This window comes from Pseudophryne corroboree, chromosome 2 (genome assembly GCF_028390025.1).
Source record: "Pseudophryne corroboree isolate aPseCor3 chromosome 2, aPseCor3.hap2, whole genome shotgun sequence".
NCBI lineage: Eukaryota > Metazoa > Chordata > Amphibia > Anura > Myobatrachidae > Pseudophryne > Pseudophryne corroboree.
Genome location: NC_086445.1, coordinates 347916970 through 347932023, shown reverse-complemented (window position 1 = coordinate 347932023; position 15054 = coordinate 347916970). Strand labels below are relative to the sequence as shown.

Here is a 15054-nt window from a genome sequence, read left to right as displayed (position 1 = left end):
CAGGACGCCTGGAATGAACACTGCGGATATGGCCGGCAGATGGCGCTCTGCCCACTGAAGAATCAGTGATACTTCCCTCATTGCCATGCGGCTTCGAGTGCCGCCTTGATGATTTATGTACGTACCCCGTGGTGGCATTGTCCGATTGTACTTGAACAGGTCTGTTTTGTATTAGATGCTGGGCCATTGTCAACGCACTGAACACTGCCCGCAGTTCCAGAATATTTATCGGGAGTACAGACTCCTCCTTGGTCCACCGGCCCCGAAGAGAGAGTGTGTTGTTCCAAAATCGCACCCCAACCTCTCAGACTGGCATCCGTCGTCAGAAGGACCCAGTTGGATATCCAGAAAGGACGGCCCCTGCTCAATCGTTGGGACTGGAGCCACCAGCTCAGTGACAGGGAGATCATGCGAGATCTGATCCGGTGAGGCAGGCCATCCCACTTGGTCAGACTTAACTTCTGCAGAGGGCGAGAGTGGAATGGAGCATACTCCGCCACGTCGAAAGCCGTCACCATGAGACTTAGCACTTGCATTGCCGAATGTATCGACACTTGTGGACGAGATAGGAAACACCGCAATAGGAATATGTAGGTAGGCATCCTGTATGTCCAGGGAGACCATATAGTCCCCAGGCTCCAAGGCCAGAACAATAGAGCGCAGAGTTTCCATACGAAACCTGGAGACCCACACATGCTTGTTCAAGGACTTCAGATTGAGAATGGGCCGCGAGGACCCGTTCGGTTATGGGACTAGGAACAGCGGTGAATAGTATCCCTTGCCTCTCTGAGCCAGAGGCACCTGTACTACCACTCCTGTGGTCAGGAGGGAATGTACCACTGAGTGCAAAGTGTTTGCTTTTGCTGGATCCAGAGGCACAGCTGTCAGGCAAAATCGATGAGGCGGACGATTCTTGAAGGGTATGGCGTAACCTCGAGCAACGACTTCTCTCACCCAGGTATCTGAAGTGGTCTTCAACCATTCCTGGGCAAAACCTAGAAGTCGGCCCCCCACCCTGGGATCCCCCCAGAGGGAGGCCTGCCCCGTCATGCGGCAGGCTTGTCAGTCTTGGAAGCGGGCTGACAGGCGGCCCAGGCACGCTTCGGTCTGGGCTTGGCAGGTCTGGAAGCACGAGCTTGCTTTGGGTACGCCTGACTTTTTGCTTTTCCTGGAGGATGAAAGGGCAGAGGGAAAGTACTTTTAACCTTCTGTGCGGAAGGAGCCGTACTAGGTAGGCAAGCTGTTTTAGCAGTAGCCAGATCAGCCACAATCTTATCGAGGTCTTCTCCAAAGAGAATGTCTCCCTTGAAAGGAAGCACCTCCAGGGTATTCTTGGAATCCATATCCACCGACCAGGATCTCAACCAAAGGATACGTCTGGCCAAGACGGACGTAGTAGCAGCCTTGGCCGCTAGCACCCCGGCATCGGAGGCCGCCTCCTCAAGGTACAGAGAAGCCGTGGTAATATACGAGAGACATTGTCGAGTATGCCGAGATGCGTTGGAAGGCATTTCCGCTTCAAGCTCCTGAGCCCATGCCTCAACCGCTTCAGCAGCCCATGTCGCTGCAATGGTTGGCCTATGCAGAGCACCCATTAGGGTGTAAATCGCTTTCAAACAACCCTCCACACGTCTATCCATCGGTTCCTTCAGAGAAGTGACGGTAGTTACTGGCAGAGGAAAACTACCATGCGCGCCACATGAGAATCTACGGGCGGAGGAGTTTCCCAATTCTTACACATCTCCGCAGAGAGAGGATAGAGAGCCAACAGTCTCTTATTTGGTGTGAATTTTGTCCCCGGATTTTCCCAGGATTCCTGACGTATGTCAACCAGGTGTTCAGAAGGAGGTAAAAACTTGTTTAACCACCTTCTTACTTTTAAACCTATCTGGTTTCTTAGAGACAGCCTCAGCTCAGGATCATCAGACACCTGAAGAATGAGCCTAATTGCTTCAATCAAATCCGGGACATCCACCAATGATTTCCCTTCCCCATCAGAAACATCTGTGTCAATGTCTGTGGGACCAGTATATGCACCATCCTCCTCAGAGGATGTGTCTGGGATAGCAGTGGATTGGGAGGTGGTAATGGCCCTTTTAGAGGTATATGCAATTGCGGTCGAATTCCCGAAAATGTAGAAAAACTGGACTTTTTCGCCAAAAAATAAATAAATTTGACAATGCAATACAGTACTTTTCGTCAAAAAAACTGACTTTTCAAATTCGACTTTTTGAAATTCGACATTTGACAAATTCGACATTTCTGCAATGGTACAAATGCGGCTTTTAGACAAAAATATATTCAATTGAAGAATGTAAATTCGACAACAGTGCTTTTTGACAGTAAATTCGTCATTTTCAATCCGCCTCACTTTGCTGGCGGAATGTAATAACATTTTTTAAAAACATGTTTTTTTTTTGTGGTGTTTTTTATTGCTAATAGCATATCTATTTATATTAGAAGGGATTAGGGTACTTGGTTTGTCTATTTAGGAGGCACAAGTATTATTTATATATTTTTTAAAATATATATATTATTTTTTAATGGAATGGGTTAAAAACCCGAAAAAAAATTGCATGGGGTCCCCCCTCCCAAGCATAACCAGCCTCGGGCTCTTTGAGCCGGTCCTGGTTGCAAAAATACGGGGGGAAAAATGACAGGGGATCCCCCGTATTTTAACAAGCACCGGGCTCTGTGCCTGGTCCTGGTGCAAAAAATACGGGGGACAAAAAGAGTAGGGGTCCCCCGTATTTTTTGTACCAGCACCGGGCTCCACTAACTGGACAGATGCCACAGCCGGGGGACACTTTTATACCGCTCCCTGCGGCCGTGGCATTAAATACCCAGCTAGTCACCCCTGGCCGGGTTACCCTGGAGGAGTGGGGACCCCTTCAATCAAGGGGTTCCCCCCCAGCCACCTAAGGGCCAGGGGTGAAGCCCGAGGCTGTCCCCCCCATCCAAGGGCTGCGGATGGGGGACTGATAGCCTTGAGTAAAATTAAAGAATAGTTTTTTTTGCAGAAGAACTACAAGTCCCAGCAAGCCTCCCCCGCAAGCTGGTACTTGGAGAAACCACAAGTACCAGCATGCGCGGGGGGGGGGGGGGGAAACGGGCCCGCTGGTACCTGTAGTTCTACTGCAAAAAAATACCCAAATAAAAACAGGACACGCACACCTTGAAAGTACAACTTTATTACATACATGTCGACACACACACACATACATATGCTGACACGACGTTCGGTCCACTTGTCCAAGTAGAATCCACGGGGCGTACCTGAAAATAAAATTATACTCACCTAAATCGAGTGATATTTGTAATCCACGTACTTGGCAAAACAAAAAAAACGCATTTACCCGATCCACACGGACTGAAAGGGGTCCCATGTTTACACATGGGACCCCTTTCGCCGAATGCTGAGACCCCCTGTGACTCCTGTCACAGAGGGTCCCTTCAGGCAATCAGGGAGCGCCATGTCCTGGCACTCTCCTGATAGCGCATCGCACAGCACCTCCATTAGTTTCAATGGTGGGAACTTTGCGGTCAGCGGTGGAGTTACCCGCGGTCAGCCGCTGACCACGGGTGACCTCACCGCTGACCGCAAAGTTCCCACCATTGAAGATAATGGAGGGGGCTGTGCGATGCGCGTCTGACAGCTCAGATGCGCATACAGCCAATCAGGAGAGTGCCACGACGTGGCGCTCCCTGATTGCCTGAAGGGACCTTCTGTGACAGCAGTCACGGGGGGGTCTCTGCATTCAGGGAAAGGGGTCCCATGTGTAAACATGGGACCCCTTTCAGTCCGTGTGGATCGGGTATGCGGTTTTTTGTTTTGCCAAGTACGTGGATTACAAATATCACAGGACACTGGATTTAGGTGAGTATATAATTTTATTTTCAGGTACCCCGGATTCTTCGACCTTGGAGGAGGTGGCAGTCGGCGTGTCAACATAGGTATGTATGTGTCGGCATGTGTGAAATAAAGTTGTATTTTCACGGTGTGCGTGTCCCATTTTTATTTGGGTATTTTTTTTGCAGAAGAACTACAGGTACCAGCGGGTCCGTTCCCCCCGCATGCTGGTACTTGTGGTTCTCCAAGTACCAGCTTGCGGGGGAGGCTTGCTGGGACTTGTAGTTCTTCTGCAAAAAACAATATTCGTTCATTTTTACACATGGCTATCAGCCCCCGTCCGCAGCCCTTGGAGGGGGGGGGGGGGGGGGGAAGCCACGGGCTTCACCCCTGGCCCTTGGGTGGCTGGGGACCCCTTGATTGAAGGGGTCTCCACTCCTCCAGGGTACCCCGGCCAGGGGTGACTAGTTTGGTTTTTAATGCCACGGCCGCAGGGAGCGGTATAAAAGTGTCCCCCGGCTGTGGCATTATCTGTCCAGCTAGTGGAGCCCGGTGCTGGTACAAAAACTACGGGGGACCCCTACTCTTTTTGTCCCCCGTATGTTTTGCACCAGGACCAGGCGCAGAGCCCGGTGCTGGTTGTTAAAATACGGGGGAATCCCCTGTCATTCCCCCCCCCCGTATTTTTGCAACCAGGACCGGCTCAAAGAGCCCGAGGCTGGTTATGCTTAGGAGGGGGGACCCCACGCAATTTTTCCCCGGGTTTTTTACCGTTTTTTGTACCATCTGAAAAGTCGATTAAAAATCCGTCAATTGGTCCGTTTTTCGACAGCGGGACTGTCGAATCCGTTTTTTATTGAATATGTCAAATTCCGGCACCCGCCGGCCGGAATTCGACGGTCGAATTTAAAAACGGGCGAAAAATTGCCGCAATTCGCCCGGAATTGCATATACCCCTTAGTCTTAGGTGGGCAAGAGTGACACTTAGATTTAATCAATGACCGGTTCAAATGATGTAACTGAGTGGAGATTTGATCTGCCCATGGCAGATTAATAGCAGGTACCATAAACTGCTGCAGTGGCACAGGTGGTCCAGCAGGGGGCACCAATTTAGTTACAAGCGTGTTTAACAGTGTGGAAAAGGTAGCCTAAGGTGGGTCTTGTGATGCCCCCGGTGCTACAGACCCACTGGGCGGTAAGGAACCCCCTGAACTTGAACTCTCAGCTGCCATATTTTCCTCCAACGCGTCTGCGGCATCACCACCACGCAATGTGGAAGAAGCCCCAGCTCCGTTGCCACATGTAGCTGACATACTAATGTGCACAATATCGGGCAACCTGGTACAAGTCTTAGCAGCGATATACCTAGCAAGAACACCCAGTGAAGGCTATGACAGCACAAACCGGGAGTTCTAGAGATATATAGAGTGACTATAGATCACAAGTAAAAATATACAGTAAGTATACCTTGTGAAACAAATCCTATAATATACAGAAAAACCTGATACACTTAGCCCCCTCAGGTACACTAATATAGGAGTAGCACGCTGAATGCAATAGCCCAATAAGGCAGCCACACAGCAGCTACATGCACACACACATATATAGTCACAAGCGTACCATGCAGAAGTTATGTACCATAAAACTGCACTGGACTAGCAATATAAAGTAATACTCAGTATGGCTATATGTGTCAACAATAGATATAACAAAGCACAGTATTTCACAGGGTGTGTGTACCACACAACCTGAATGTATGCACTCTTTCTTAACTAACACTATCAGTGACAGGTAGAATACTTAAGTGTCCTGTAAGAAGCACAGCGCTAGCGATCAAGCGGCTTTACAGAGGAGGATTTGCCCCAGCATTCCCAGGAACAGCTCTGCTCTGTCTGTGATGGCTGCTGACAGGGAGTGAGGGAGAGAAATGCAGCTCCAGGGTGGGAATATTTGCAGAAATGGCACCCTGGGGCTGGGGCCACAGGTTAGACCTGCTCCCCCTGCTGGCATCCCCACCGTGCGCTGCAGGCCTTGAAAAACGGGGTTATTTATAGTTAAAAAAAAAAAACCATACCTGTGCCCTGTTATTGTCCCTGGTGGCTAGTGAAGCGGCTGCCCAATAACAGTGTCCACGCCAGCGCGGTCCGCCTACCACGGCCGCACTGGATCACGGTAAAGTGTGGCCAAAGAGACCCCTTACCTCCACCTTTCCTGCGGCCCCACAATCCGGGAGGACAGCGGTGTGTGTGTGACTGACGCTGGAAGGAACCGGAGCCTCCGCTGCAGTGACCCGGCAACCAGGACGCAGGAGTATACAGCGCCGCTGGGGGTGATGGAGCTTCAGTCAGAAAAGTCTATGAGAATTTACACGCTGCATCCCTGAAGTCTTGGTAGAAGAATCATCTGTCTTTTCTTCAAAAAAGCTATGAATAGGCTGCCAAAGGTAGCCCTCCTGTTAAGTGCCTGCTTACTGCATGGCACCAACTTACAAACTAAGCTCCTGTGCATGGAGGCGGGGTTATAGACGTTGCTGCTACAAGCTTTGCTGGAGCTGTGAATTATTTCTACACAAGACCGCTGAGTGGCATACACCGGATTGGCTGTACACATACACAATGAGCACCGCGGCATGAGATAATGGAAGTGAGAGTGCCGGTTACACATATATAGACACACACATATACATATATATATATATATATATACACACACACACAAAAACAAACAAATCAGAAAGGGGCTCATAGTGTCATAATTAGAGTTCCACTTGAATCTCAAGCTGAGGTAATACTTGTTAGGGTAAATCAAATGAGCAATGTAAAATTATTTCACTGAAATATAATCAGAGCATATAATAAATCTCACCCAAATTCCTGAAGGATGGACTACTTCTGTATCCAAGACAACACTTCAGAAAACGTGGGAGCTACTGACTAGTCCAGGTCTCCAATATGATCAAGAATGGATACCTGCAAACTACCAATACGCCCGCTGACTACATACCACTCTTGGGTGTGTGGACGTGTTTGGATATACTGTACGCACACCTTTGTGTGCACTGTGCTGCACAAAGCTGAAGACAGTGTGTGTTCAACCACCCCAGTTGTGCTTACACAAAAGCGTGACTGCACATCCAAAAGTGTATAACTATCTTATAAAATGGCCCCCTTTGTGAAGAAATAGTTCTACACGGAGAGGAGGGTAGGGTGAAGCAAATACACACTAGAAGGTGTTCAGTCATTGGGAAATGATGCACAGTCATGTGTTTGTCCAATCATGTTTGTGGGATTTCTGTCTCACCATTAAGTTTCTCATTGCAATATGTGAATACTTCAGATGAATGTATTAAAATGCACCTACATGGACATGCGCTCCAAAAGCAGCCCATCCCTGTGTTGTGCAGTAACTGTTGTCAGGACTTCTGCATATGGGCAGTCCCACTGTGCTAACAGGCTGAGGGTTCTGGAAAAACCCTTCTGGAACACATCTGGGATGTGTAGCCCATTGGCTACCACCATCCATTGTAGCCTATCCCTGGAATCCTTTGCATTCTGGAAATTGGTAAATCGGGCAACATCACTTCCCCCATAGAAATCTACGGGGGACACACATAGAAACCTATGGGGAATGCGGCTGCTGTCGGGAATGGAGGTATCGCAGCAGGTATCGGAGATATCTACTGTGGTCCCTCTGTCATACATTCAGAGGATACTTAATATTTGGTTTCAGCCCCCGAAAACATGTATTTTCGGTGATTAAGCTGCAAATATACAGTGATAAATAGGCCCCATAATCATTACATTCAAAGACTGTTCAGATGGTAATGAAACTTGCATTTGATTAGATATTTTCAAAAACCCAAATTTTTTCTATTTATTCATTAACAAGCCTTACCCATTCTGTGATTACATCCTATCAGGTCATATGATAAATATACCTTAAGCTGAAAGAAATGTGGTTAGTAAAGGCTCAAAGAGGTCAAACTCAATATCAGGTTGCCAAATACATAATTTAATGAAAAAGTACTTGCAAAACAGGGACATCAGAAAAGGATCAGTCCGTCTTTTAAAATTGAATATATACATATTTATATATGTAAAAAACAACAACACAAAGACAAATACAAAAAAAACAATGTTTAAAAATAGAAAGTGACTTTAAATAATCAGATGGACTGGGGATAAACAGATTTGTAGATGTAGATTTTTATTTTTTATTTTTAGGAGGCTCCTTCATTAACTGCAAGTAAGCAAGCTACACAAATTAATTGTGCCAAAGAATCACTACCATCCTTACTACCTGCCAGTCAGAGCCACCAATCACTGAGACAGCTTAGCACCCATATAATACTGCTGAGGAAATCAGCGGATGGTAATGAAAGGCAGAGCCGGTACAGTGGATGCACCATTGGTTGACCGATATATTAAAAGTTAGACAGACAAGCTAAATAATAGGATTTCACAGATAGGACTTCATTACTGAGCAAGTTTACCCATTAGTTGCCAGTGATTTATACTAGACTCAGTATTTATGAAAAGGCAAGTGCTGCTATTCAACAAGCAAACTAATGCACAATTTGAAAACTTAAAAAAAAAAAAAAAAGGTGGGGAAGTGCATTTTCTAGTAAATAGTTGACTTCACTCATTTTATATTATATATATATATATATATATATATATATATATATATATATATATATCCCCCCTCACATTGAAATGAAAAAAAGATAAGTGGTCTGACGTTGAGTGAAACTTTCCTTAGTGTTGCCTGTATTACAGGTTGTTTGTGAGATGGGGAAATAGTATTAGGTAAATAAAGAGATGCGAGGTTGATTTTTTTTACTTTTAAAGTGCATCAGTTTTACCAATAATAATAATAATAGTGTGTATGTATTCTATTTTGTTTCATCAATGTTTGATGGAATCATAGCCTCTATGTTGGGCCATACAGAACCTTATTAATATCTAAATGCTTTCAGTTTTTGCAGCAATCCAAGGTGGTAGGTGGGGGGGGGGGGTGGGGGGCGGGGGGGGGGGGGTTCCACACTGCATACATCAGTTATTAACAAATGAAAGCTGCCCTCACTTCCCACTGGTCACGGGGTCTCAGCTACTCTTTACAGTCTTGTATGATCTCCCTGAGCCAAACACCCAGCATTGTGAAACTGTATGCACATAAACGAAGTAACAATTGCGCAATTCACTAAGCATACTTTGTTATATAAACGGTAGAAACCGGACAGGGGCTGTCTTCTTTTAGAGATACAGTCATGAAATCCACGTATTGTGATACAACCCGATGGGTAGCATCTAAGCTCTAGCGTTCTTCTCTTCATGTACTCCTAATGAATTACCGCTGACAAGAGTATTAGAAATAATTTGACTACCACCTCACAATGTGAGATATGGGGGAGAGTGTGTACACCTGTAACAGACTGTAAGGCCATATGCTGCGTTTCATGTGTCCATTTAATATTTTGTGGGACATGCCAACTGTTAGATGGCCAGCTCTAGACTATTGGAATTAGCAATAAAGTATTCCCATGTTACGTAGAGGACAGCCAAGTACTGTCTTCTTAAATAAATTAATCTGAAGAAAATATATGCCTACTAACTGATCCACCGATAGAAAAATTATAACCTTGCTAACACTGAACTGGCTATCTTGACTATCGCAAAAAAAAAACCTCACATAAAATCAACTCAGACCAATGAGCCTTGTTATTAAATAGAGAAAAGCCAGGTGACCTCCGTCAGAAAAAAAAAAAAAATCTCATCAGCTATCCTTCGTTTGTTATCATAATGGTAACAACAAAAGATATCCCATGAATACATGCTTTATAATTTTCTCACATGTGAATTATTGCAAGTTATTTTGTTAAATATTTTCTATATATAGATTGTTTTTTTTTATAGAAATGGAACTGAAAGCCCAAGTGTGAGCATGTTTGCTGGGTCACACATGCGCATACCCCTGGAGACTTGTCTGGTCAAACACTTTGCAATCCTGGCCAGTATCGTCAGACAGCAAAGTATCACTGAGCTGTTCAGACAATTTCTTTTAAATATTATTAAATGATGGCGCCTGGAGGTTTTCTATGGCTGTGATAACACAGCCTTCTCATCTGTACTTAATAAATCGTCCCAAAAGTGGCAAAAAATGTAATAAGAAAAAACCTAATTTGTAGAATGTAATTCCAATACCTAAAGTATTGCAAATTGTTTGGGAAGACATTTGTTGAAGTACAAGAGGTGCATACTCAGGGCAGAAGTAAAGTGTAAAGCATACTGTTGTGTACATTTTCAGTGCCATTTTCCAGATGAAGTGCAGATCATGTGGATGATCCTACATACTTCTGTCACATACTAAGTTCATGGGTGACAATGTGACTGGAATTTGATGATAAGTAAACGTACATCTTTGTAAACAATATTCACACATTGGCATCTGGTACTTGAATGGTTAATGTATTTACAAATTCATTGCACAATTAGCAATTTCTGTACATTGCCATCATTAGCCAGCCGGTGAAAACTGGGTATTTACAGAAACAAAAGTCATCGCTTCACCCGCTGGCCAAGATATTTAAAAGCATAGTAAATCATGGTAGAGGGTTTTGTTGTCTCATAAATTAAGCAACATGTATATATTCTGATCCAATTCTTTAAGAACATTTTGATGATACAAATAATATAAAAATGTAATTGTGCATATTGTTTTTTTTCTGTTGAAATACAGGCGTATTTGCGGTTTCTCTGCTCCATAATGTTGACAATTCATACACATCCTTGGAAAAGCATCCTATGCTAAACCTAAAGTTTTAGATAAAACATAAAATAAATTTTACGATATCACTGTACTTCAGTGTCGGTTACAGGCCCTATTTTTTGCATTTAGATAAGCACTAGCACAACAGATACATATGGGGTTCAAACAAACACCTTATCACCTCTGCCCTGAACTGTGTGGAATCATGTTCTTTTTGCTTCTACTACGACTGTTTCTAGTCGAGTCTCTGTTAGGGCTTTCTTGACTTGAGCTGACTCTCCTTAGTCGCACATGGTCCTTATTCTCATCACTTTCAGCTTCGGAGTCACTTAATTCTAGGTCAGGACAATAGCCATCACTGTCCTGGTAAGGGGTTCCGGATGACTGGCAATCAAGAGGCTGTTTTTTCCACAAGCGTTCTTTTGCAGATTGCCTCCTTTGAGGCTTTTCACAGCTCCTAAGATCTTCTGTGGTCCTAACTAGGCTATTTGTGGTCTCTTTGAAGGACCTGCTAAACTGTTCCAGGTTACATTTTCTAAGGTTGCTGTGGCTAGAAAAATGAGTTGTGATTAAAGACTCCTGCTCATGTGATATCTGACTGGAACTGTCTCTCTGAATTTTATCCCCAGAAGAACGTAACACTCCATTAGATTTTGTTGATCTCATATGTTCATTCTGCACTTTTCCACTTCCATTTGAAGAATGTCCATGGATTACAGCTTGCAGAGACAAAGGTTTTCCTGAGCTCCTAAAACGTGACGCTTGCTGGGACCCTGGCTCCGGGATCTCTGTCCGAGGATTATTCGTTTCTAGCAATCCATTGCTTCGTTGTTCAGAGGCATATCTAGAGTAGTGCTTAGTGTGGAGTTCAGAAGACACCTTTTGGGGCTCTCTGCTACCAACATGATGTGAACTATTGCAATCAGCAAGGCCAGATCTGTTTGCGGTTTTCACAGAGTTTTTCTTACAGTCTACTGGTGCGAATTTTGGCATTTTCAACTTCAAAGTGATTCTTGGAGGAGGATAGAATAATGTATTTTCAAGAGCACTTGATAAAGGTTGTCCTAAACACATGAAAGAAAGAAAGAAGGATAAAACATGAGCAGGTAAACTGTGTGTAGTAATAAACATATAAACTAGAGTAACACACATCCTATAACACATACTGTACTTCAGATTGAAATTGTGACAAAATATATTTAGTTAACTATAACAAGACAGAACTGTAAAAGCATCAAAGTAATTGCTCAGAGTACTGGGGTGGTGGTACAATGGCAGCAAAATAACAGGAAAGATTAAAGTTATAAGCAAGTGACCGTATAGTCAGACTAGCAAAATATTTGGCTAATCATACTTTAATTTGGATTGCCAAAAAATAAGGTAGACAAATGGTTCACAAACTATGTGCTGCAGGGGATGCACAGGGGCACCGCGGGAATGATCTGGCACCAAATGAAATTTAGACCAATAACTTTGTAGAGTGGGCCTTACTGAGGTAGTATGCGGCAGTAGGCAGAATACAACGTAAGCAGTATTTCCTACTCTGACTCCATCTTGTCCTCCCCCTCATGTTTTCCCATTTTCTGTGTGTCTGTCTATGTCAACCCCATTGCATTACTCTCCAATTTTCTGTTACCTCATCTCTGTCTTACCATGTGGGCCTATCTGATCCCTACATTGTGTATCCTGTCTCCCACTGTACCACCACACCATCTGCTGCTCCTCCTTTTTCTCCCATAGCCCACTGTAGACTTCCACTACACCTTCTCCCCTCTTCTGCTCAGTGTAATAAACAAAGCCAGTGCTGGTAGCTGCTGATCAGAAGTGACAACTGTATTCAACACCATATAATGGAAAGGACAGCACACAAGCACAATTTTCTGATTTTACTAGGTTTTGCCAGGTGTTCAACATGGACTAAAGCAGTCAGTAGCATTAACTCTCCATAACTAGTGCCATCTCCTCCTTTTTTCAGCAGGTGTTGTTTTTCAATGCTCCTGTGTTTAGGGCCCGCAGGCGGAAATGGAATTGGAGATAATCCAAACAATCCAAAGCAACACTTGTGTTAAGAATATGAATTGGTTTCATGTATTCCCACTGCAGCCAGAGCATGTGCTGTCACAGAGTGGCCTCTATGTGGTTGCCAAATTACATGGCTGCTGCTACCTAATTAGAGCACCTGGCCCAGGCTAGCTCAGCACAGAATATCAGTCGACTTCTAGTACTGATTATAACCAGAAACAATGACCCCATAGAAGGAGAGATTATGCATATGTACAGAGACTTCTCCTGTACTCCATCTCTTACAGAACATATTCCCATGATTCACTTCACAAATTTTACCAACATAAATGTCTTCATGAAATACATGCAGAGAGCAATATGTTTTGCTTATATAAATGTTAGTGTCTGACTGGGAATAAACATTTATTTATATAGCGTTCTTTCTCCAATAGGGCTCAAGGAACTAAAGTCATCAATGGTGTTCTTGCTACCAAATCCAGGGGCCACTACTCTGCTCATTCTCCTTAACGTCTCTGCTGCTTTTGATACTGCCAATCAGCCTCTCCTGCTGCAAATCTTACAATCCCTTAGTCTACATGATACTACCCACCCTGGCTGTCCTCCTCCCTCTCTGACCATTCCTCCTCTGTCCACTTCCTCTAACACAGGGGTGGGGAACCTTTTTTCTACCAAGGGCCATTTGGATATTTATAAAATCCTTCAGGGGCCATACAAAAATTATAAACGTAAAAATCAGCCTGCCCCCAGTCACTTGTTATGCCCGATTAGATTTGCCCCCAGTCAGATGTTATGCCCCATTAGATATGCCCACTGTCAGTTGTTTTGGCCCATTAGATATGCCCCCTGTAGTTATGCCCCATTAAATATGCCCCCTAGTAGTGCCGCTTACACACACACACACATTAAAAGAAAGAAAAAAAACCCACAATGCTCACCAGCTCTGCTCCTGCTTCCGGACCGCTGCCCTCCCTCTCCTCGAAACTATGGGAGAGATGTCATGACATCTCTCCCATAGCGCCGCACAGCCACACATGTACACTGCCTGAGCCAGAAGATGGAGCTCAGGAGTGAGCTCCTGCCTCTGGCTGCTGCTGAGGAGCCGGGTGCCCGCTGGTGGTAAAATCTCAGCGGGCGCTCGGCATCTCCTCTCGTTTAGGTGAGCCTGGCCGGGCCGGATCAAGTGGCTTTGAGGGCCTTATACGGCCCTTGGGCCTGAGGTTCCCCACCCCTGCTCTAACACTAGGTGTTTCCCAAGGTTCTGTTCTTGGATCTCCCTTATTCTCCCCTTATACATCCTCTTTAGGTGAGCTCATCAGCTCTTTTGACCTCCCCTGACCTTTCGCCCTTTACCCTCACTTGGATCTCTAGCTGTCTATTTGCTCCCGGATGTCCCAATGCTTTCTTAAACTAAGAACTAAGACTGAGCTGATAATCTCCCCCCTCCCCTTCAACAACTTCACCTCTCATAATGTCTTTATCCATTGACAGCACCACCATCTCATCTAGCTCACAAGTGCATTGCAGAGTTTCTTTTTTTTACTTCTCCCTCTCCATTAAACCACACATTTAGTACCTCTCACAATCCTGCCATTTATGTCTCAAAACTATCTCCAGAATCAGACCTTGAGGCAACTAAAACCCTCATGCACTCACTGGTCATCTCCAGACTGGACTACTGTAAACCTCCCCTTATGTGGCCTCCGTCTCCCATCTATCTCCACTACAATCTGTCCCCCATGGTGCTGCCCGGCTCATTTTGCTCTACAAATGTACATCTGCCTCCCCTCTCCTACAAGCCCTACACTGGATCCCCTTCAGTACCCATATGAAGCTTCTCACTCTCACTTACAAAGCCCTCACCCAGTCCTCTGGTATTTATATCACTGACCTCATCTCCTTTCACACTGAATGCCGCCTCAGGCTGCTTATTTGGGTATTATGACTGCTAACGCAGAAATGTTTACACACACCTTGTACATGTCCTGCAGTGTTCCGTACTGTAAGTTACTTTTTTCCCTCCTTGATTTGTTTATGTACTTTGAAGGGCACTGTGGACCCCTTGTGGTGCCATATAAAGGACAACAACAACAGTAGTAGTATTGGCTAAGGAAGCCCTGCATTTATGCCCCTGGGCACAAGAGGCCCAGGCTAAAAATAGCAAGGCTAGTGTCTCATTTGACTGGTTCCTTCTTCAGGCAAGAGTTTTGCGGCACCCCAGGGTGCCACGGCACACAGTTTGAGACCCACTGGATTAGTATGTTTTACAAATTATAGGAAATTGCTACAAAATACAGTTTCATCATTGTTTGAAACTAAGTGTCTTTGTATAGTCCAGATTCCCATCCGCAAAAGTGGTAGCACAGTAAGACTTTTTAAAAACCTAACTAAGCCAGCCAAAGCAATTGCTGTAG

At 44.9% G+C, this 15054-nt stretch overlaps 1 protein-coding gene across 4 annotated transcripts in view; it reads right to left on the bottom strand.

The window, feature by feature from the left end:
* Positions 1–15054, bottom strand: part of LOC135019092 (regucalcin-like) — a 282886-nt gene that overhangs the window by 53424 nt on the left and 214408 nt on the right. For all 4 annotated transcript variants that reach the window (XM_063953073.1, XM_063953071.1, XM_063953072.1 and 1 more), the window contains one exon: positions 10800–11682. In XM_063953073.1, the coding sequence (XP_063809143.1) occupies positions 10800–11682 (883 nt within the window). The remainder of the gene's footprint in view (positions 1–10799; positions 11683–15054) is intronic.